Source organism: Suncus etruscus, chromosome 8 (assembly GCF_024139225.1).
Source record: "Suncus etruscus isolate mSunEtr1 chromosome 8, mSunEtr1.pri.cur, whole genome shotgun sequence".
Taxonomy (NCBI): Eukaryota; Metazoa; Chordata; class Mammalia; order Eulipotyphla; family Soricidae; genus Suncus; species Suncus etruscus.
Window position 1 is genome coordinate 45,439,778 of NC_064855.1, and position 20,253 is coordinate 45,460,030.

At 36.5% G+C, this 20,253-nt stretch overlaps 1 protein-coding gene across 2 annotated transcripts in view; it reads right to left on the reverse strand.

Annotated features, from left to right (window-relative positions):
- Positions 1-739: 739 nt before the first annotated feature.
- KATNAL1 (katanin catalytic subunit A1 like 1) overlaps positions 740-20,253 on the reverse strand; it is a 71,172-nt gene continuing 51,658 nt past the window's right edge. For both annotated transcript variants that reach the window (XM_049778797.1, XM_049778796.1), the window contains exons 8-11: positions 19,542-19,668; positions 11,850-11,984; positions 2,423-2,549; positions 740-1,064 (exon numbers count right to left, since the gene is read on the reverse strand). In XM_049778797.1, the coding sequence (XP_049634754.1) occupies positions 866-1,064; positions 2,423-2,549; positions 11,850-11,984; positions 19,542-19,668 (588 nt within the window). In that variant the 3' untranslated portion in view covers positions 740-865. The remainder of the gene's footprint in view (positions 1,065-2,422; positions 2,550-11,849; positions 11,985-19,541; positions 19,669-20,253) is intronic.

Genomic DNA, 20,253 nt, shown 5'->3' on the forward strand with positions numbered 1-20,253 from the left:
TTAGTAACCTTCATTGGCTTAGGTTTTATTCTTTATTGAAAACTTGTCCGATTTTCTGTTCTTTGATTTTTTAATTGCTATTATTAACTTAGTAATAATGACTTTGACAACCTATATTTAATTTTGCCAAAATTTGGCGCCTAGCTGCATTTCTTTTAAAACCTAATTTTTCTATATCTTTATTTAAACACCTTGATTACAAATATGATTGTAGTTGGGTTTCACTCATGTAAAGAACACCATCCTTTACCAGTGCAACATTCCCATCACCAATGTCCCAAATTTCCCTCCTCCCCATCACACCCCCGCCTGTACTCTAGACAGGCTTTCTACTTCCCTCATTCATTCACATTGTTATGATAGTTCTCAATGTAGTTATTACTCTAACTGCAATCATTACTCTTTGTGGTGAGCTGGACCTTCCAGCCCTCTTCTATTTTATCTCTGAGAATTATTGCAAAAATGTCTTTTATTTTTCTTAAAACCCATAGATGAATGAGACTATTCTGTGTCTATCTCTCTCCCTCTGACTTATTTCACTCAGCATAATAGATTTCATGTACATCCATGTATAGGAAAAATTCATGACTTCATCTCTCCTGACGGCTGCATAATATTCCATTGTGTATATGTACCAGTTTCTTAGCCAGTCACCTGTTGAAGGGCATCTTGGTTGTATCCAGCGTCTGGCTATTGTAAACAGTGCTACAATAACTATAGGTATGAGGAAGGGATTTTGTATTGTATTTTTATATTCCTAGGGTATATCTCTAGTAGTGCCAAAACCTGATTTTAAGGGGGGAAAATGCAGGAATTCCTTCAAATTTACAAACAAAAGTACCGAAACAGAGGAAATGACAGAAATTTAAGCAGATCCAAACTCCGTCATCCATTTTTCATACTTCTCCAAGTCTGCATCAGAGACAGACTTAGCAATTTTCTTAAGAGCCAATTCAAAGTCTCCTTTGGTTACAGGCATCTGAAGTTCTTCCTTAGAAAGTGCACGAATCTCTTCTGGACTTAAGCCATTGATTCTCCGTCTCATTGCCATTAAAGAGGCATCCCTACAAATACAATCAAAATCAGTGAACACTTTCAACTGTAACCAAGTTAAAAGAAAGCAGTCAAAGGATCATTTTATATGTTTTTATGAAGTTCCTCAGAATTTTCTATATCAGTAAAAGTTTAAGAAAGGTTAAAATATGATGGGATGCAAAGGACTGAAACAAGAAATGAATCCTAAAAATCTAGATTGGACTCAGTACAAATTTTTCTTTTCCCCATTTGTTTCTCAATTGCCAAGAATTTTAGACAACTGAAATATAATATTTAAACAGTAAAGCACACTTAGGATGAACATATTGCTAATGTTAAGATAATTCAAATTGTATACAAGCTTGCCAACAGCCTAGTTAGAGGAGATGAGGCTATGAAACTCACCCTCCTACATGAATATAGCCACATATAGTCAAAGCAGAATTCCCTATACAGTAAACTTATGGGAAACAAAAAGATAAAAATCTGGTTTTTCCAGATTCCTTTTTCAGCTCATTGGAAAAAGTGAACAATCAGTGTTCATGAACTATTTAAAAGTAAAAAAAATTTTGAAATTTGATATATTTTATTACAGTGATAGTAGAAAACTTTAGGCATATATTACTTGCCATTAAAATTATATAAACACAGGAAGAATACTAGCATAAAAAATAAGAAACATAGACTTGAGCACATGCTTTCCACATGGCTGTCTTGTATTAGATCACTGTCAAGTATGGTCAAGAGTAACTTCTAAGCACCAAGTCCAGCACTAAGCCTAAATAACCCCTAAACACAACAGGAGATGGTTCCAAAAGATACACAGAAGAGAAAAAAAATGTATTGGTCTTTCTAATTTAAATATGGTAAGAAAGTAAGCACTAGAAAAATGATCTTTGCTGAATGGTATGAAGTGTGTGAAATTTATGTCATTAAATTTAAAAAGGAAAATTTTAAATGTTATGTGTAATTTCCTCTTTCAATTTAGTGGCACTGTTATATACATACATATATAACATATTTTTCTATTTTTAACACATAGTATAAGCTGACCAACTTTGTGTGCACGTTAACTAAAACAAAATAATGTTATTTTATGTGAATACTGCTAATCTCCAATTTGATGTTAAATTAAACTTAGGTTATTAGAAAAATTATTACAAAATTAGTAATAGCAATTTATTAAAATTAAAGAATAGATAAGAAAAGTGATTGTACTGCCACTTAATTATTCATTTTTAGCAACGACCAACAGTTATACAAGAAACACCCTCCAGAAAATTTTTTTATCATCTTCAAGGAAATAGGATGCTGTTTTGAAAGACCAATCCCCCTATTATAACTATAGCTAATATCCAATGTTTCAGACCATTTTTTTAAAACATACCTGCAAACATTAGTTATATCAGCACCAGAATAACCCTCAATCTTCTCTGCTATGTCTTCCAGTTGAATATCAGGATCCAGTTCAACCTCTCGAAGATTGATCTTCAGAAGGTCAGTTCTTCCCTTCGCTGTTAGAAGATTTTTTTGTTGATAATGTTAAATGCTTTACTTTGCAAATAATTTTGATGAGAAATCACAGATTAACAAGCATTCAGGGATGGGTGGAATGACTAATGCAAAAAGGAGTTCATAACTTGAGTCCACTAGAATTACCAAGTCATGGATGACTCACGTAACCAAAAACTTGCTTATTTATGCCTTGGCTGTGATAAATAAAAACTAAATCAAAACTTAGTTTTTCCTATAAGTTGTCAACATACTTGCTATGAGAAAAAAGAGTTTAATATACTTTGTGAAAAAGATATAAACTATACTTGAGCACCAGAAATGCTTCCACACTGAGTCAAAATTTTATGAATTAACTTTCATAAATTATTTTGCTCATCTTTTATTATAATGATTTCCATACCTCTAATAAGTAGGTTTGTTTTTTAAATAATCTGGTTTTCTTTTTCTGGAAATTAGCAATCGGCACCAACATCTTATAAAAGTTGTTATTTTATTTGGAGAGCCGGCTCATAAATATATTTCATTTCAATTTGAAATGTGTACTAAGTAAGTTCAAACTACAGAAACTTTAAAACAATCAAACTGGTTCATTGTTTTACTATTGATTTTAGTGGCTAATCTGTTTAGTAAAAGACATTCATAAAATGCATAATTAGTTTTAAGTCTGGCACTCTACTATTTCCTGATAAATTTCCTGATAAACAGGAGCTCAGGGATTACTCCTGGCTCTGCACTCAGGAATCTCCCCTGGCAGTACTTATGGGAAAAGAGAGTGTACCAGGGACTAAAGCCAATTTAGCATATACAAGGCAAATGCTCTACCTGCTGTATTATCACTCCAGCCCCAGGAAAGAAGTTTTAAAAACTCTTAGGGCCATAGCCATAATGCAGTGGGTAAGCAACTTGCTATGTATACAGTTGACTTGAGTTAGCTCCCCAGCATAACATCTAGTACTCTGAGCACTTCCAGGAGTAATTTCTGAGTGAAGAGCCAGGAACAACACCTGAATGTTGCCAGTATGGTCCTAAAGCCCTTTGTCAAACTTCTTCAGGGGTCAGACAGGTAGCTCTGGGGCAAAGGTGCTTTACTTTGTATTTACCAGTAACGAACCCCTGGCACCAAATAAAATCCTCCAAGCACTGCCAGGAATGATCCCTCAACACACAGCCAGGGGAAAGTTCTCAGCAATTGCTAGATATGGCCCAAATTTGCCCCTATTTAAATAAATAAATTTAAAGGTTATAGGGTATAGGGGAAAGCTCAGTTAGGAACCTGCCCTGAAAGCACTAATGCCACAGTTACATTCCCAGTATTACTGGCATAGGTCAAGTCTGGGACCTCTGACAGCATGAACTTGTGTAATCTCTGGCATCAAGCAGGTCGAAAAAAAATTTGGGGGAGGCATTTGATAATATTCAGGGGTAATGTTACTCCTGGCTCTGTACTCAGGAATCACTCCTAGTGGTACTTGGGGAATAGGATGATACTGTGGATCAAATTTGAGTCAGGTGTGTGCAAGGCAAGTGCCCTCCTGGCTCACTCCAGTCTCAAAAATTGCTCTATTTAATGTCAAGACTTTAAAGCAATAGTCAAATCAGTGTGTAATATTCTTACAGAAAAAGACAAATGGATAGTGAAAAAGAACAAGGAGTCTAGAAACAGGCCAGTGCATATACTAACTTATAACAGAGGTATTCAGAGAAATAAAAGATAGGAGTGTCTTTTCAATAAATGATGCAACCCCTCTGAATGAAATGAATGAAACCCCTAGAATGAAAATGAAAATGAGTCTTATCTCATATACCATATGTAAAAATCAGCACCACACTGATCTAAATATAAATGGAAAAATTATTAGCAGTTAAAAGATAAAGAAAAATACCTTGATGATAAAAGCATTCTTAACATAATTGATATATTAAAAACTTTAAAAAATAAATAGGAGTCAGAGAGATAGTATAGCAGGTAGGATGCTATGATTGCACATGGTTTACCCAGTTTCAACTTCTGGTACCCATATGGTCTCCTAAGTTTACCAGGAGTTAAGAGTAAGCCCTGAGCACCACCTGATAAGGTCCAGAAAACGAAAAGAAACAAAATGCAAAAGAAAATACTGATAAGAAAACCACTTATATTAGTATAAATCCATACATCTAATTAGGAAGTACTAGTCATCAAAAGATGCTGCAAATATGGTGGGACATACAAGCTAGAGTAGTTTGAGAAACATTTACAACATATGTAAGTAATAAAAGACATAGTCAAAATAATTAAAGTACAAAAAAATAATAGCCAGACCTCCTGATATAAAAGTTTGCTACAAATGTTTAACAGATATATCCTGAAATCCAAGTGGCCAACAAATTAAAACATGTTCAAATTCTTTAAAAGACAAGCTAAGCCAGAATTTAGTAGTATTGCACTCCAAAAAAACCTGATATAAATCTAAATTTAAGAAGTTAACAATTCAGGGTGTTGGGGAAAGTGAGACAACAGGGTACACAAGTAGAAACAGCCACTTTGGAAACCACTGGATTTATTTACTGATGTTTAGCTACACATGTGCAAATAAATATGACCTAGAAATTCCTAGCCTAAAGAAATGTAGATTGACATTCACAACATTATACATTATAAGGAAAAAGAGACTCTATGGCTCCTGGTCTGCTATAAGCAGGCACTGTCCCTGTAAGGTGAAGAGTCATTTACCAGACACACCACCTTTTGTAATAGCAATTAGGCAATTAGAAGTCAGTTGGCCTGGGGAGGGAGGGCGAATATAAAGCCCAGGTTTAAAGTGCTAGGAGACTGATCCCTAGAGGCTTGCTGGATTGCTCCTGCTAGAGGATCACTACTGGATGACCCAAGAAACTTCCTTTCAGACACTGGGCTCCTTTTGGGGCCTCTCCTACTGGTCTGTGCTTAACAGCAACAATACATGTATAAGAATTTCACAGCAGTATGTTCCTATTAGCCTAAAACTGGAAACAATCAGAATGCCTCTCAATATAGCTGATAACTGTTGTGTCGAACACATAGTCATCAGTGTATGCTGAATGGCATTCCCTCTTAATTCTAATACTGAAGTCCTAATCTATTTTAAGACCTCTGAGTGGAGAAGGGGCCTTCAAAGAAGTCATCAAAGTAAAAGGAGTATGTTAATGGGCCTTACTCCAACACGATTGGACCTTATGAGAAGACAAAGGCAGGACAGACTCCACAAGGATCTGGAAGAAAATAGCTATCTTCAAGCCTTGGAAAGAAGATCTCAAGTGAAATACAGCCTGCTGACAATCTGATCTTAAATTTCTGGCCTCAAAACAGTGAGAAAACTGATTTCTGCAGTATATGTCATCAAGTCTTTGGGACTTTGTCAGAGCAGCCCTAGCAAATGAATACTCTGGTATTCCACAAAGAAAAAAATAACAACATAAGAACTAAAACAATATATTTCAAGATGAATGAATTTTAAAAATATACTAAGGAAATGCCAGGATGTAGGCTCAATAGTATAGTAGTCTCCTTGAATGTGTGAGATCCTACAAAACATCCACACACACTAGCAGGAGGTGGTTGTATGTAGTTTAGTGGCAGAAAGTATGCCTTATATGTATATGTTTATGTTTGATCCCTGGTACAGCAAAGAAAATAAAAGCTAAAAGAGAAAAATAAACATAAATACACAGAGACATAAACACATAAAGAAAAAAGAGGCAAAATAAAATGAATGCTATTAATAGTTTCATTTTGTAAAGAGGCGGCAAAATTATTGGCTTGTAAATAAACTATTAGGTGATAAATTAAGAAAAAATTCCTTCCATAAAAGGAATAGTAGTGATTACCACCAGGGGCCAGAAAGGGAGCTATGCTAAGAACATTGGGAACTTTAGTGATATGACTATGTTCCCAGTTCTAAAAGTGGTTGTATGGTCATTGTGCTGGGTAACGAACTGAACATTTTTCATATCTTTCTTTCTTACAGTCTATCTGCCTGCCTCTGTCTCTCTGTCTCTCTCTGTCTCTGTCTCTCTGTCTTTCTCTCTCTGTCTCTGTCTCTCTGTCTTTCTCTCTCTGTCTCTGTCTCTGTCTCTGTCTCTGTCTCTGTCTCTGTCTCTCTCTCTCTCTCTCTCTCTCTCTCACACACACACACACACACACACACAATCAAACAACACATTGTGGAAAGAGAAGCAAGACAGCTGCCCCCAAAGAGAAGAATGTGATTAGCAAACCTTTCTCTCCAGTACTCCTAAATCTCAATAGCTTGGGCTATTCCCAGCAAACAGGCTGCCTTGTGGTCAAGTAAGTGTTGTAGGGCCAAAAAGTACTATATTCAGTAGTCAGCAAGAGGACTACAGAAAGAAAAAGGGAGTTGGGGGCAATCATTTGGGCGAGTGCTGCAGAGTTTGTGTTCCTGATGCTGCAGTAGGAATGCCAAATTAAACCAAAAAGAACCATTTCCTAGTGTGTAGTATAAATAAAGATCACATGTACTCAGTCTCAATGTCAGAATACCACTGTACTTATAACCATGCTTTACTGAGATTTTCCCTAAAAACTTAATATCAAGTTTAATATCACATACTTTCCCACAGGAATAAAGTTCCAGACAACTTCAATAATGAAGCATAAGTCTGCTCATAACTGAGGGTATAGGGTTATGGAAGCTTTAGGAAATGGCCTATGTAATTGTGATTTGGGGGGAATCAACTATATTATTGGCTCTACATGTGATTTGTCAGAAGATTCTAAGGCAGGGGTCTCAAACTCGCGGCCCACGGGTCGTTTGCGGCCCTCCATACAACATTTGTGGCCCGTCGCCAGCCTTCAAATATCGCAGTATTCGTGATTATTCGCTTATCGAATAATCGCAATAAAAATCGCATTAGTAAAAAAAAATCGCATTAAACATTTGCATACCCCGAGCAGTTTTGTTCGGGAAATGCAAATGTTTAATGCAATTTTTGTGATTTTTTTCTTAATTTTTATTGCGAATATTCGATAAGCAAAATCCCTTATGTGGCCCTGCCTCACCCCGACTTTACCTCCTGCGGCCCCCAGGTAAATTGAGTTTGAGACCCCTGTTCTAAGGAATATTTATGAGTTCCACAAAAGTGAATTAATGATAATTGATGACGTTATGAAAGGATTTACTGAGGGGTTAATGTATTAGTAACAGTATACATAATATAATAGAACTTTCAATGTTAAGGAATAAAATTAATAGATATTCTAAATTTAAGTAAACATTGACAGATCAAACAACACAGACACAACTCTTCCTGCATTCATTTGTCAGGTAAGCACAGCTGCTAACTCTAGGGCCTGGCCACAGAAGCAAGTGCCCTGGTGCTTCACTAGGTAAGAATATTTGAACTCAGAGAGCCTCAATTTCTTCATAAGTAAGATAAAGAACACATTTTACCTCCTAAGGATTCAATGAGTAAATACACATAAGTCTGGTCCACAGTCAGCACTGGATAAAACTTGTTCCATCACTACCATTTCTACCATTTCCATCATTCAAACAAAAAACAGGGCTAGATACAGAAAATCTAAAATGCCTTCCATTAAAGTGTGTATGTGTATGTGTGTGTGTGTGTGTGTGTGTGTGTATGAGAGAGAGAAAGAGAAACAAAGCATAAATAAACAAAAGTCTATTAAATAAGTCAAATAAGAGTTCACAGATTTGATATGATTTCATGTCAGCTTTGAAATATCACTAGCATGGGTGGGAATAGAAAAATATCTGGAAAATGGGAATATCATACATAAATACATGAAAGTAGAAGTATGTTTTTACCAAAGTGTAAACAAGCTAAAATACAACAGGGTTTGTTTGTGTCTAATGCAAATAAACACATAAAGAATAGCAAAGTATATATTTGAAGTAATATATATATATATATATATATATATATATATATATATATATATATATATATATAAAAGAACCTGACCCTAATATTAGAGGAAATAAAAGACAAAGTCTAAAAGACCTATGAACTCTTCATGGTTTAGGGGAGTTATTTTAAAAGCAAAACCGAATTAAATGAAAGGGATGAGAAACTAAGCTTAGCTGATGGGTGCCACAGATGCAAAGTAAGAAGCAATATTTCAGCAGTCCCTGCTGCTTCATGTATTTACCTCAGCAGGTTGTACTTACCAGAAGGCTGAAAGAGTCTCTCATCCCCCCACCCCCACTTATCCACAGTTCTACTATATGGTCTTGCCATTTTCCCACCTGAAGAGAGTTTAATTTCTATTCTCTAAAAACCAGATAAACTTGCCAATGATAGCACCCAGAGTAATCAAGGCCAGAGAGACAGTACAGAGTAAGGTGCTTATCTTGCACATAGCCAACCTGAGTTTGATCCCCGGCATCACATATATCCCCTGAGCTCTGCCAGTAATTATCCCTGAGCACAAAGCCAGAAGTAAATTCTGAGCACAGCTGAGTGTGGCCTAAAAACAAAATAAAACAAAATTTGTTACCATCAGCTATTCATCTAATTATAGTTTTGTTTCTAATGCAGAGAACATATGTTCAAAGTATACAAGTTTAAAGGAATTCAGCCCAAGCACATTCGACAACATAAGTCTCTGTGAGCCTGGTCTGCCATTATGATTTGAACTGTGTATTTTCATAATTACATGAGTCATCCATTAAAAAAAATCCCTTAAAGGAAATAATGGCAAAGAGGCAAATGAACAAATAGGCAAAATGAGTAAATAAATAAGAATCACAGAAGAACAATGAAAGTTATATTTTCAAAAAAGGAATTGCTAAAGTTGAAAAACACATCTGAAATAAAAATTTATTAGGTAGGATTAAAAGCAGTTTGGAGATGGCATGAAATAGTATGTGGACAGGAAGATAGAGGAACAGGAAGAATTACGAAAGTGTGCAAGAAGATAAATGAGTAGAAATTATTCATCCTTAAAAGAACAGAAAGAATAAAATAAACTGCCCAGTGACTGGTAAATCAACAAGTCAAACACAAAAAAATAAACAAACGAAATCCCACAGAAGCACATCATGATCTGAGAGCACAAAAGTAAAAATAAAGAACAGAGACTCTTTTTTTGAGGGGAAGGTGACACCTGACAGTGCTCAGGGGTTACTCCTGGCTCTGTGCTCAGAAATCGCTCCTGGCAGGCTTGGGGACCACATGGGATGCCAAGATTCCAACCACCATCTGTCCTGGATCAGCTACATGCAAGGCAAATGCCCTACCACTGTGCTATCTCTCCAGTCCAAGAACAGACTCTTCAAAGGATATTCAATAAAGAAAAATCAACCTGTTTCTATGGTCAAATATTCATTACTCAAATGTCCTGTATTTAACTTATTCTACAAAACAAAAATATATTTCATATAGTTCATCCAAATAACTGAATGTAAATGCTGATAGCTTTATTTATAATAGTTCCAAACTAGTAACAAATCAACTATTCATCAATAAGAAAATGAATTACCAAGTTTGTCTATATATTACTCACCATTCAAAAAATGATACTGATAAATCTTTTAACTATATTATAATATAATAAATCATAGTTATGCTGAGTGATAAAAGTGATAAAGTCTGTCACAAAATAGTGTACCATTAATTATATTTACATAGGACTTAAAAATAATTAATAGTGGCATTTTCTATTCCAGAGAAGCCTATGTATTCTCTCTTGAACATGCATCACTCCCTCTTTCTCTCCCCTTTTAATAAACTATTTTAAAAAATTACTGATGGCAAAAAAAAACTCAGAATATAAGTTGTCTGAGTTAGGAATTTAAGGGTGTAAGGAAGAATGGACTATAAAGGGGGTAAAGGTATTTTCAGGATGAAATCTATGTTTGGCGTCTTGATTATGGTATGGTACAATGGCTATTTGCAATTATCAAACTTGTTGGAAGTTTCTGCTGTTTTTCTGTTTTGTTTTGTTTTGTTTTTTAGCTTTCCAGGTAGTGCTCAGGAATCACTCCGGTATGGTAATACTCATCACATCAAGCAAGTAGATAGATGCTAGAGCCTGAGTAGTACTTAGGCATAACAACAGTTCTCAGGGGCCTGCTGAGTTATACTCTAAGATGTTTGGGGAAGCATATGGTTCTGGGGGTCCAACATAATTTTATTTAATATATAATTATCTCTCAATGCTGGCTTTTAAAAAGTAGCCATAGGAAAGAAAAAAGACATAAAAATGAATCATATCAATGATAATTGACCTCACATCAACAATAAAAAATGTAAGATGATATATATATATATTTAATTTATATTCCATCCCCTCTTCTCCATGACATTTGTTGTGGTCATGACTGGGCATGCACTAGATTACACTGGGTGTCTGTATGCTTTCAGCTACAGTGTTCTCTAGGACTCACACATAAAGCTGTGGTGATTGCCCGTGTGGTGGTGTCCCTATGAAAGCTTGGTTGGTGGTGCTTATTCATGTGCTTGCCAAAGGTCACAATCTTAGTTGGGCACACAAACTATGGTGATGGTATTTGCTGGTGCCATGCTTTCTAGTCATGGTACTCACACAGCCTTTGAGCTAGAATGCTCAAGGGGTCACACCATTTTTGTAGTAAATGCACTCATCTAACTTCAATATAATCATTTGGAACTCTCTTTTGGCAGAGGGCAGCATCCAAGATAACACTTAGTACACATAAAAATTGAGGAAACTAAGAAATCCAGGGAATTAAGCTCTTGTATGTAGGAGCTGTAAACCATGGTCTTATTCCTCTGGTTCTGAACTTACATTTTTTGAAAACTATCCCAAGGAAACTTCATTTCTTTTAATCACTTAAACAAATAGAAAAACTCTTCAAGCTTAAAAATAAAAACTGAGATCGGGGCCAAAGCAATAGCACAACAGTAGGGAAATTGCTTTGCATGCAGCTGACTCAGGACAGACCTGGTTCAATCCCTGGTGTCCCATTTGGTCCCCCAAGCCAGGAGCGATTTCTGAGCTCAGAGTCAGGAATAACCCCTGAGCATCACTGGGTGTGGCCCAAAAACAAAAAACCAAAAACAAACAAAAATAAAAACTGAGGTACCTTACTAAATGGAAGAGCACTAACACAATTTTAAATATAATGATTTCTCTGAACCATGAGGAACTTCAACAGGACAGTGGTCTTCTTTCAACTACTGTAAATTGGTTTTATAACAACTGTAGACTTTCATTGTGGAATGTCAATGAACACTTTAAAAGACAAACTGAGAAACAAACAAACTGAGAAAAACAATAGGAAGTAACAAAAAGCTCAAATTTTTAAAAGGCAGCTTACCTGTAGGGAGAGGTATATATATCCTTTTTTCCAATCTCCTCCGCAAAGCTTCATCAATGTCCCATGGGAAATTAGTAGCAGCCAATACCATAACCATTTTGGATGGATCGTCATTCTCTAGAGCTCCTCCAACTCCTACACAACACAGTGGGCAGTGTGGGGAAGATGTTTTTCTTAAGAATCATCATTCTTGTGTCACCTTGCACTTATACATAGGCGCTTATACATGTGCTCAATTTTCAAACTGGAGAGGGAACTCGCAGTTGGACCCAGCAGAGCGCACATGCCAGGAAAGCCGTCCCTCTTTTTTCTGGTCTGTTAGGGTCGCTGGTGGGACAGTGGGCCACAGATCTCCTGGACTGAACACTTGGTTCAGGAGACTGAGACCCCCCCACGCCAGGCGGGTCACTCGGGCCCTGGGGGGCAGGCGGAGGAGGGAAACCCCTCCCCTATGTATATTGGACCCCCTGTTTTGTTTGCTAGTAATACTATTTTTCAAAACCGTGCAGGCACATTTGACAAATATACTTTTTAAGCATTATCCAAAAACGTTCCTGATCCTAGACTGTTCCTAGGAATAGAATCAGGATGCCCAAGATTCTGATAAAACACTCAAATTGACCTTTATTGTCTAGTCTTTTATGTATTGCCTCTCCCCTCACCCCTTTGTCTCTCCTACCTCCTCATACCAAACCCTGAACCATTATCTTCCCCTTATTCAACCCTCCTTATCCTCAGTTCCTAATTGGGTAGACACCAAGACTGACCTTCTGCCCCAACACCACCATAGAGCTCCTCATTGAATGACACCCTCTCGGTCCCCAGCTCATGCCTATACGAACAACTACAACCAACACGCCTGTTGACCCATGCTTGGTGGCCCCTCATGCCCCCATCAAACTATGGACTGTTGCATGATACCAGAATCAGCTTCAGCATAACCCCTAGTTCAAGGACAATATAGGGTTTCGTAATGCCGCAAAACATGTCTCAAACTCAACTATCACCTGTTGTCTTCAAATACCCTTGTTTTCTTTCTTTTTTTTTTCATAAACATAAAAGGGTCACATGTATCTCTTTTGTATATCTCAGATGTATTCCCTTAACATCTATAACTCTTTCAAATATCCTCATATAGTGACAATTTTGCCCACTAGATTAGTTATTTGATTGTTTGATTTTCCCCCTGTGAGATCTGTTTTATAAGCAATACTGGTAGAAGAGTAACTCTGTATAGATTTCGCGTTTATACCAAGTTACGGGAAATGTTGGACTTTATTCATTGGGCCCCAGATGTACCAACAGTATCTTGTGGCATTGCTTCTCTTTTGCATAGGCATATTAAAATGGGAAAATAATACATATGCAAACAAGTTCTTATCTAATAGAGATGGGAACACAAATTTGGTAATGTAATTAGGCCTTTTACCCTGAACATTGGCATAATGATTTGGCTCAGGCCTCAGAAGAATGGGCATCGCCCACACACACCTGAACTCTGGAAACAACCACAATTGTCTTTAACACTCCCAGGATCCAAGCCTCTACCAGAGAAGACCACCACTGCTTTGGCATTGACTTACTCCAAAGAGTACTACCAACACCCAGGCGACTCAGCAACAGTCTGCATGCAGGCAGATCGCTCTGCATTTAATGATATGCTGAAACTAGAGGATGCTCCACATCAGCCTGATATCGACGAAAGAAATGCACAGAATCCAGAGTCTTTAAGTATAAAAGTCTGATACCAACTATAGCTGAAGTGTGAAAAAGTTTCACCGGGACCTTGAGAATAACTGGAGTTGGATAGACTGGTATGCCTGGAACCCAGAGTCTGTCTTATGCCAATAAACTTCTGGGGTGAGGCCTTTTTGTAATCAGGTAAAGGATTTTTTTCCATTGTCTCCATTTTTCTGGACCTATGCAAACATTGGCGATTGCCACTATCACACCGTTACTATATTGTTTTACTCTTATCCTACACTTGATCTTAGCCAAAAGGCCGAGAAGCGATTACTCTTATCCTTTAAGGAAAAAAATACAACTTACTGAACTTAAAAACAAATTACTGTAGTAGAATGCCTGTCTCAAATACAGGCAGGGGATGGGAAGGGGGGAGGGGGTAATGTTGCACTGGTGAAGGGGGGTGTTCTGGTTATGACTGTAACCCAAATATGATCATGTTACTTAAATTAAAAAAATATATTTAAAAAAAAAGAAAATAAGTATAATTCTGGTAATACACTATATAGATTGTTCTCTTTTTATTTTTTAAATCATAGGGTTCCTCAGAATATTTAATATGTTAATCAAACTGATTTTCTCAAGAGGAGACAGGGTTGTAACTTCAATAAAAGAGGATTCAGGAAGGAAAAACAGGAGATGGTTCTCTAATATACCATACACAATCACAATTTTGAAAGAGAGGTGAATGCTTCAATAATTTTGTCCTTGGAACTTTTAAGTGACTTGTAAGATACAAACAATAAATTTAAGAATGAACCAAAATGTCAGTTGAAAATAGTTTCTTTTTATAACCAATGAAATAGAGGTAGAGTCCATTTTTTCAAATAAAAAATTTTAGATAGTTACATAATGATAACTCGGATAATGATAATAATAAGCAGGGAAAAGATTTCTATAATTTACTATTAAACAAGAGAGACAGTACATCAAGGAGAACACTCGTCTTGATGTAGTTAATCTAGGTTTGATACCTGACACCACACACATTTGGTCCCCCAAGTACATCCAGGAGTTAACCTTGAGCATAGGCAGTGCAAAATAATTTAAAAAGTAAAAGTTCAGGGGCTGGAGAGATAGCATGGAGGTAGGGCGTTTGCCTTGCATGCTGAAGGATGGTGGTTTAAATCCCTGCTTCCCATATGGTCCCCTGAGCCTGCAGGAGTGATTTCTGAGCATAGAGTGAGGAGTAACCCCTGAGCACTACTGGGTATGACCCAAAAACCAAATAAATAAATAAATAAAAGTTCATTATTATTAAATGTTTTAACCTAGCATAATAGCCAGAATGCACAAAGCAAGTAGATTAATATGGCACTTCTTAATAATCATTACAAACTTTTATCTCAAACATTTTGGGATGTGATTTACAATACTGTTACTGAGAGTAATGATACTGTCCTATGTACATAATTCCAATACACTTATCACCAGTCTACCAAAAACCCAATACCCGTTTCAACACCTCCTCCTTTCAACTTATTTGTGTGGATAAGTTTTCCCCTTATGCTGCCTCTAGCCCTTAGTTGCTAACTCTTTAAGTTATCTTTTTTATATATTTTTTATTTAAACACCTTGATTACATACATGATTGTGTTTGGGTTTCAGTCATGTAAAGAACACCACCCATCACCAGTGCAACGTTCCCATCACCAATGTCCCAAATCTCCCTCCTCCCCACCCGACCCAACCCAGTACTCTAAACAGGCTTTCCATTTCCCTCATACATTCTCATTATTAGGACAGTTCAAAATGTAGTTATATCTCTAACTAAACTCATCACTCTTTGTGGTGAGCTTCATGAGGTGAGCTGTAACTTCCAGCTCTTTTCTCTTTTGTGTCTGAAAGTTATTATTGCAAGAATGTCTTTCATTTTTCTTAAAACCCATAGATGAGTGAGACCATTCTGCGTTTCTCTCTCTCTCTCTCTCTCTCTCTCTCTCTCTCTGACTTATTTCACTCAGCATAATAGATTCCATGTACATCCATGTATAGGAAAATTTCATGACTTCATCTCTCCTGACAGCTGCATAATATTCCACTGTGTATATGTACCACTGTTTCATCTGTTGAAGGGTATCTTGGCTGTTTCCAGAGTCTTGCTATGGTAAATAGTGTTGCAATGAATATTGGTGTAAGGAAGGGGTTTTTGTATTGTATTTTTCTGTTTCTAAGGTATATTCCTAGGAGTGGTATAGCTGGATCATATTGGAGCTCAATTTCCAGTTTTTGGAGGAATCTCCATATTGCTTTCCATAAAGGTTGAACTAGATGGCATTCCCACCAGCAGTGGATAAGAGTTCCTTTCTCTCCACATCCCTGCCAACACTGTTTATTCTCATTCTTTGTGATGTGTGCCATTCTCTGTGGTGTGAGGTGTACCTCATAGTTGTTTTGATTTGCATCTCCCTGGTGATTAGTGATGTGGAGCATTTTTTCATGTGTCTTTTGACCATTTGTATTTCTTCTTTGTCAAAGTGTCTGTCCATTTCTTCTCCCCAATTTTTGATGGGATTGGATGTTTTTTTTTTTTTTTTTTTTTGTAAATTTCTGTCAGTGCCTTGTATATTTTGGAGATTAGCCTCTTATCTGATAGGTATTGGGTGAATAGTTTCTCCCACTCAGTGGGTGGCTCTTGTATCCTGGGCGCTATTTCCTTTGAGGTGCAGAAGCTTCTCAGCTTAATATATTCCCATCTGTTAATCTCTGTTTTCACTTGCTTGGAGAGTACAGTTTCCTCCTTGAATATGCCTGTAGTCTCAATGTCCTGGAGTGTTTTGCCTATGTTTTGTTTCTGTTGAGCTTATCATAGACTTCTATTTTCATCTGTTCCCATTCTTTGACTAATTTTTCCATTGTCTGTTCATTTGCTTTAAGTTATTTTTCCAATCTCTCCCACTGTATGGAATTGTTATTTATCTCATCTTCCACAGCACCAAATCTATTCTCAGCTTCTGATACCCTGTCCCAGAGCTTATCCATTTTGTCATTCACTTCGTTTACTGAGTTTTTCAGGCCTGTTAGTTGACATGTTATTTCAGTTTGGAGTTTTGTGATTTCTGTCTTCATATTTTCTTGGTTCTTATTAGTGTTCTGTTCAACTTAATCCATGGTTTCTTTGAGGTCTTTGAGCATCTTCCATATTGCTTGTCTAAAGTCCTTATCTGAGAAGTTGATTAGCTGGTTGGTCATTATCTGATCATCATCAGAATTGTTATCTTCATTCTCTATGTCTGATGCTGGCCTGCATTGTTTTCCCATTGTCACACTTGTATTGTGGGTTTTTCTATGTTGTGGTGGTATTCATTGGCTATATGATGCAGGCAGCCACACTCCTCTGGCTCCGCCCTTTCTGGGTGGGTCAACTTGCCTCCAAGGGAGGGGAGTCCTCCGTGGATGAAGCCTCACACAGGATCAAATCTTAGGCCTGAGCACGCAGCAGAGAAGACAGTCCAGAGAGAAATGCTGGGCTTCAGTGATCCAGCACAGTTGTTAGTGTGATTTTTTTCTTCTTGTTGCAATGGTGTTCTTTCCTTAGAAAGAGCGCACGGCCGTGTAGCGAAGCAGGGTGGCCATGCTCTTCTGGAGACTCTTAAGGCCCACTCCCAAGAGGTTCATGCGACAGGACAGTAGACAGACACACACAGGCAGCACTCACAATTTTTCACAGTCTCTTTAAGTTATCTTTAAGAATCTTTAAGTCCCACTTAAGAGTGAGATAATTCTGTATCTACCCCTTTTTTTGGACTTTATTCAACATAATGTCCAATAGCTCTCTCTATGTAATAACAAATGGCGTGATTTTGTTCTTTTTAGATCTGCTTTGTATATATGTATACATTGTATATACACACACCACAATTTCTTAATCCATTCATATAGTGTTGCGTGTTTGGGTTGTTACTATATCATGGCTAGTGTACTAAGCACTGCAATGAATTTAGGTGTGCATATGTTCTTTCAGATAAATATTTTTGTGCTTTGTGGTAAAAGCCAAGAAATAGTGTCACTAGACCATTTGGGCATTATATTCCTATTTTTGATAGATCTTTATTTATATTGCTTTTCATAGAGGCTGTACCAAACAACATTCCCATTAACAGTAATAAGGGTTCCTTTCTCACCACAACAATGTCAACACTGTTTCTAGACTTTGACATATGCCATTCTCACTGGTGTGAGATGATAGCTCAACATTATTTTGATTTGCATTTCTCTAATCATGAGTGATGAAATAATTTTCATATGCTAAATGGGTATTAATATGTCTACTGGCCTTCCAATATATCTTCTTTGATAAAGTATCTGTTCATCTCCTCTTTCCATTTCTGGATGGGGATCATTAGATTTTAATTGTTGTTGAGTTTTGAAGATCTTTGTTGAGTTTTAAAGATTTTTATTTCTCTTAACAATGATTTAGAGTTTTCACTAAGTCTTTCACATCCCTTATTAAGTTGATTCTTATCTATCTGAAACACCTCAGATGCAGTGGGTACTGGGGGGGTGCCTTTACTGATCTGCTTAAAGAGAAAGATTTGCAGAGATTTCCTGAGTAATTTATTTCTTTTTTTTTTCTGTAAAGGATGCTTTAGGTCATATAAGTTTCATATCCTCTAATCTAGTTGAAACCTTTTCTACTGTGGATTTTTACTACAGATGGAGGGAAGTCTTCCATATACTGTTCCAAGGCCCCAGGGACCACTGTTCAGTGATGGGAATCAAGGGTGTGATGCTTCTAGGGTTAGAAGATGAGAAGATATTCAGGCCCTGGAATACCTATTCTATGGAATAGAGTGATTTAGGACCTGGACAAGGTCCACTCCAGCAGTGATATGGATATTTGGACTCACTTAGTGAGGTTCAGAAATTATATGATGTCAGAGATCAAACTAGTACTGAATATATGCAAGGCTTTGTTCATAACTGTAACCCCCTAACCCCAAAGTTTTCTGGCTCCTTTTACTGTGCTTTTATAATACCAGAGTTTAATTAAATCAGACAACTTATAATGTATTATAATTATATATTAATTGCCTGCTTCCCTTCTACACAAGTGGTTCTCAAACTTTTGGGTCTCAGAGTTGTTTTATCCCTTAACAATTACTGAGCTCCAAAGAGCTTTTGTTGGCACATGCAGTACATTAATAATTATGATTAGAAATTTTAATCAATAAACTAAAATATTAATTCATTTGGGGTCAGATATAAAGTGGGTAGGGAGCTTACCATGCATGAGCTCAACCCAGATTTGATCCCTAGCACCACATATGGTCGGTCCCCTGAGTCCCATCATGATTGATCCTAAGCACAGAGCCAGGAGTAAGCCCTAAGCACAACCTAGTATAACCCCCCCCCAAAAAAAACAAACAAAAGCCAATTCAAATTCATTTAAAAGTAATATAATACCTCTTAAATATTTTAATTTAAAATTAAGTTTTATGACAAAAAGTAATAAGTTCAACATTTTTAACATTTTTACAAACTTTCTTTAATGTCTGTCTCATTTGAGAACTGGTTTCTCATAAGTGCCTCTATCTCCTATCTACTGAAAGAATATAAAATATCCTGATTCTTTTAATGAATACATTGTACAATAGTTAGAGAGTAAAAAATAAAAAAGAAAATAAAAGTCTTGATATTATGAAAATACTTGAGCACCTTCAGGCTTCTTAACAGGGACTTAAGGACCTCTGGAACTTTAAAATTTGAAACTTTGCTCTAAATAGTAACCTTCTTAAAGGTATTATAGTCTGTTGTACTATCCAAATCTAAAGTGATAGATGATTCATAGCAAGAATACAATAAAAGATTTTTAAGTATATAAACAAGTGTAAAATAGGAGAATAGGCAAATGATAAAATCCACTCACTGAGATTTTGCTGTATAAATGTACACAAAATTCCAAAAGAGAACAAAAGTATTCTGAGATGGCAATCAGATATCACTTACCATCCATTTGAATGAGTAGTTCAGACTTGACTCTGCGACTTGCCTCATGTTCATCAGAGGTTCCTCTCCTACTGCAGATAGAATCTATCTCATCAATGAAGATTGTGGTGGGAGCATAAAATCTTGCCTTTGGGAAATATTTTTTAGAAATCAGTATATGGCCTCATAAAATACTGTGAACTATTTTTTCATGCTATGCGTTTTTTTCTAAAACATGAAAGAGCAAGAAAATTCTCACTGCTTTAATGCCACCATTTGGGTTCTGACAGTTAATCAATATTTCATGTTTTTTTAAAAAGGAAATTTCTGGAGATAAATCTCATATGGTTTAGTGCTACTGTGCATTTTGGAGCCCTGGGTTCAAGCCTCATCTTCAGCAGTGTGGGGCAACTCCTATCCCTGAGCACTGTCAGGTATAATCTTCAAACCAAAACACAAAACAAAAAGTTATAATGGTTGGTGAAGTTGGGCAATGGATACAAGGAGATTTGTAATCCATTCTACTTTTAAGTTTAAAAATGTACTTAATAAAAAAAAAATTAAGATAAATCATTAACCTCTACCCTCAAATTCTTAATAGCTACTAAAATTACTTATAAAACCAATAAACTTCAATGGTAGATCAACTTCTAATTTAAAAATATATATATATACTAAAATATATTTTTGATCAATAAGCTTACTAGAGATCCAGATATGTCAGTCAAATCAC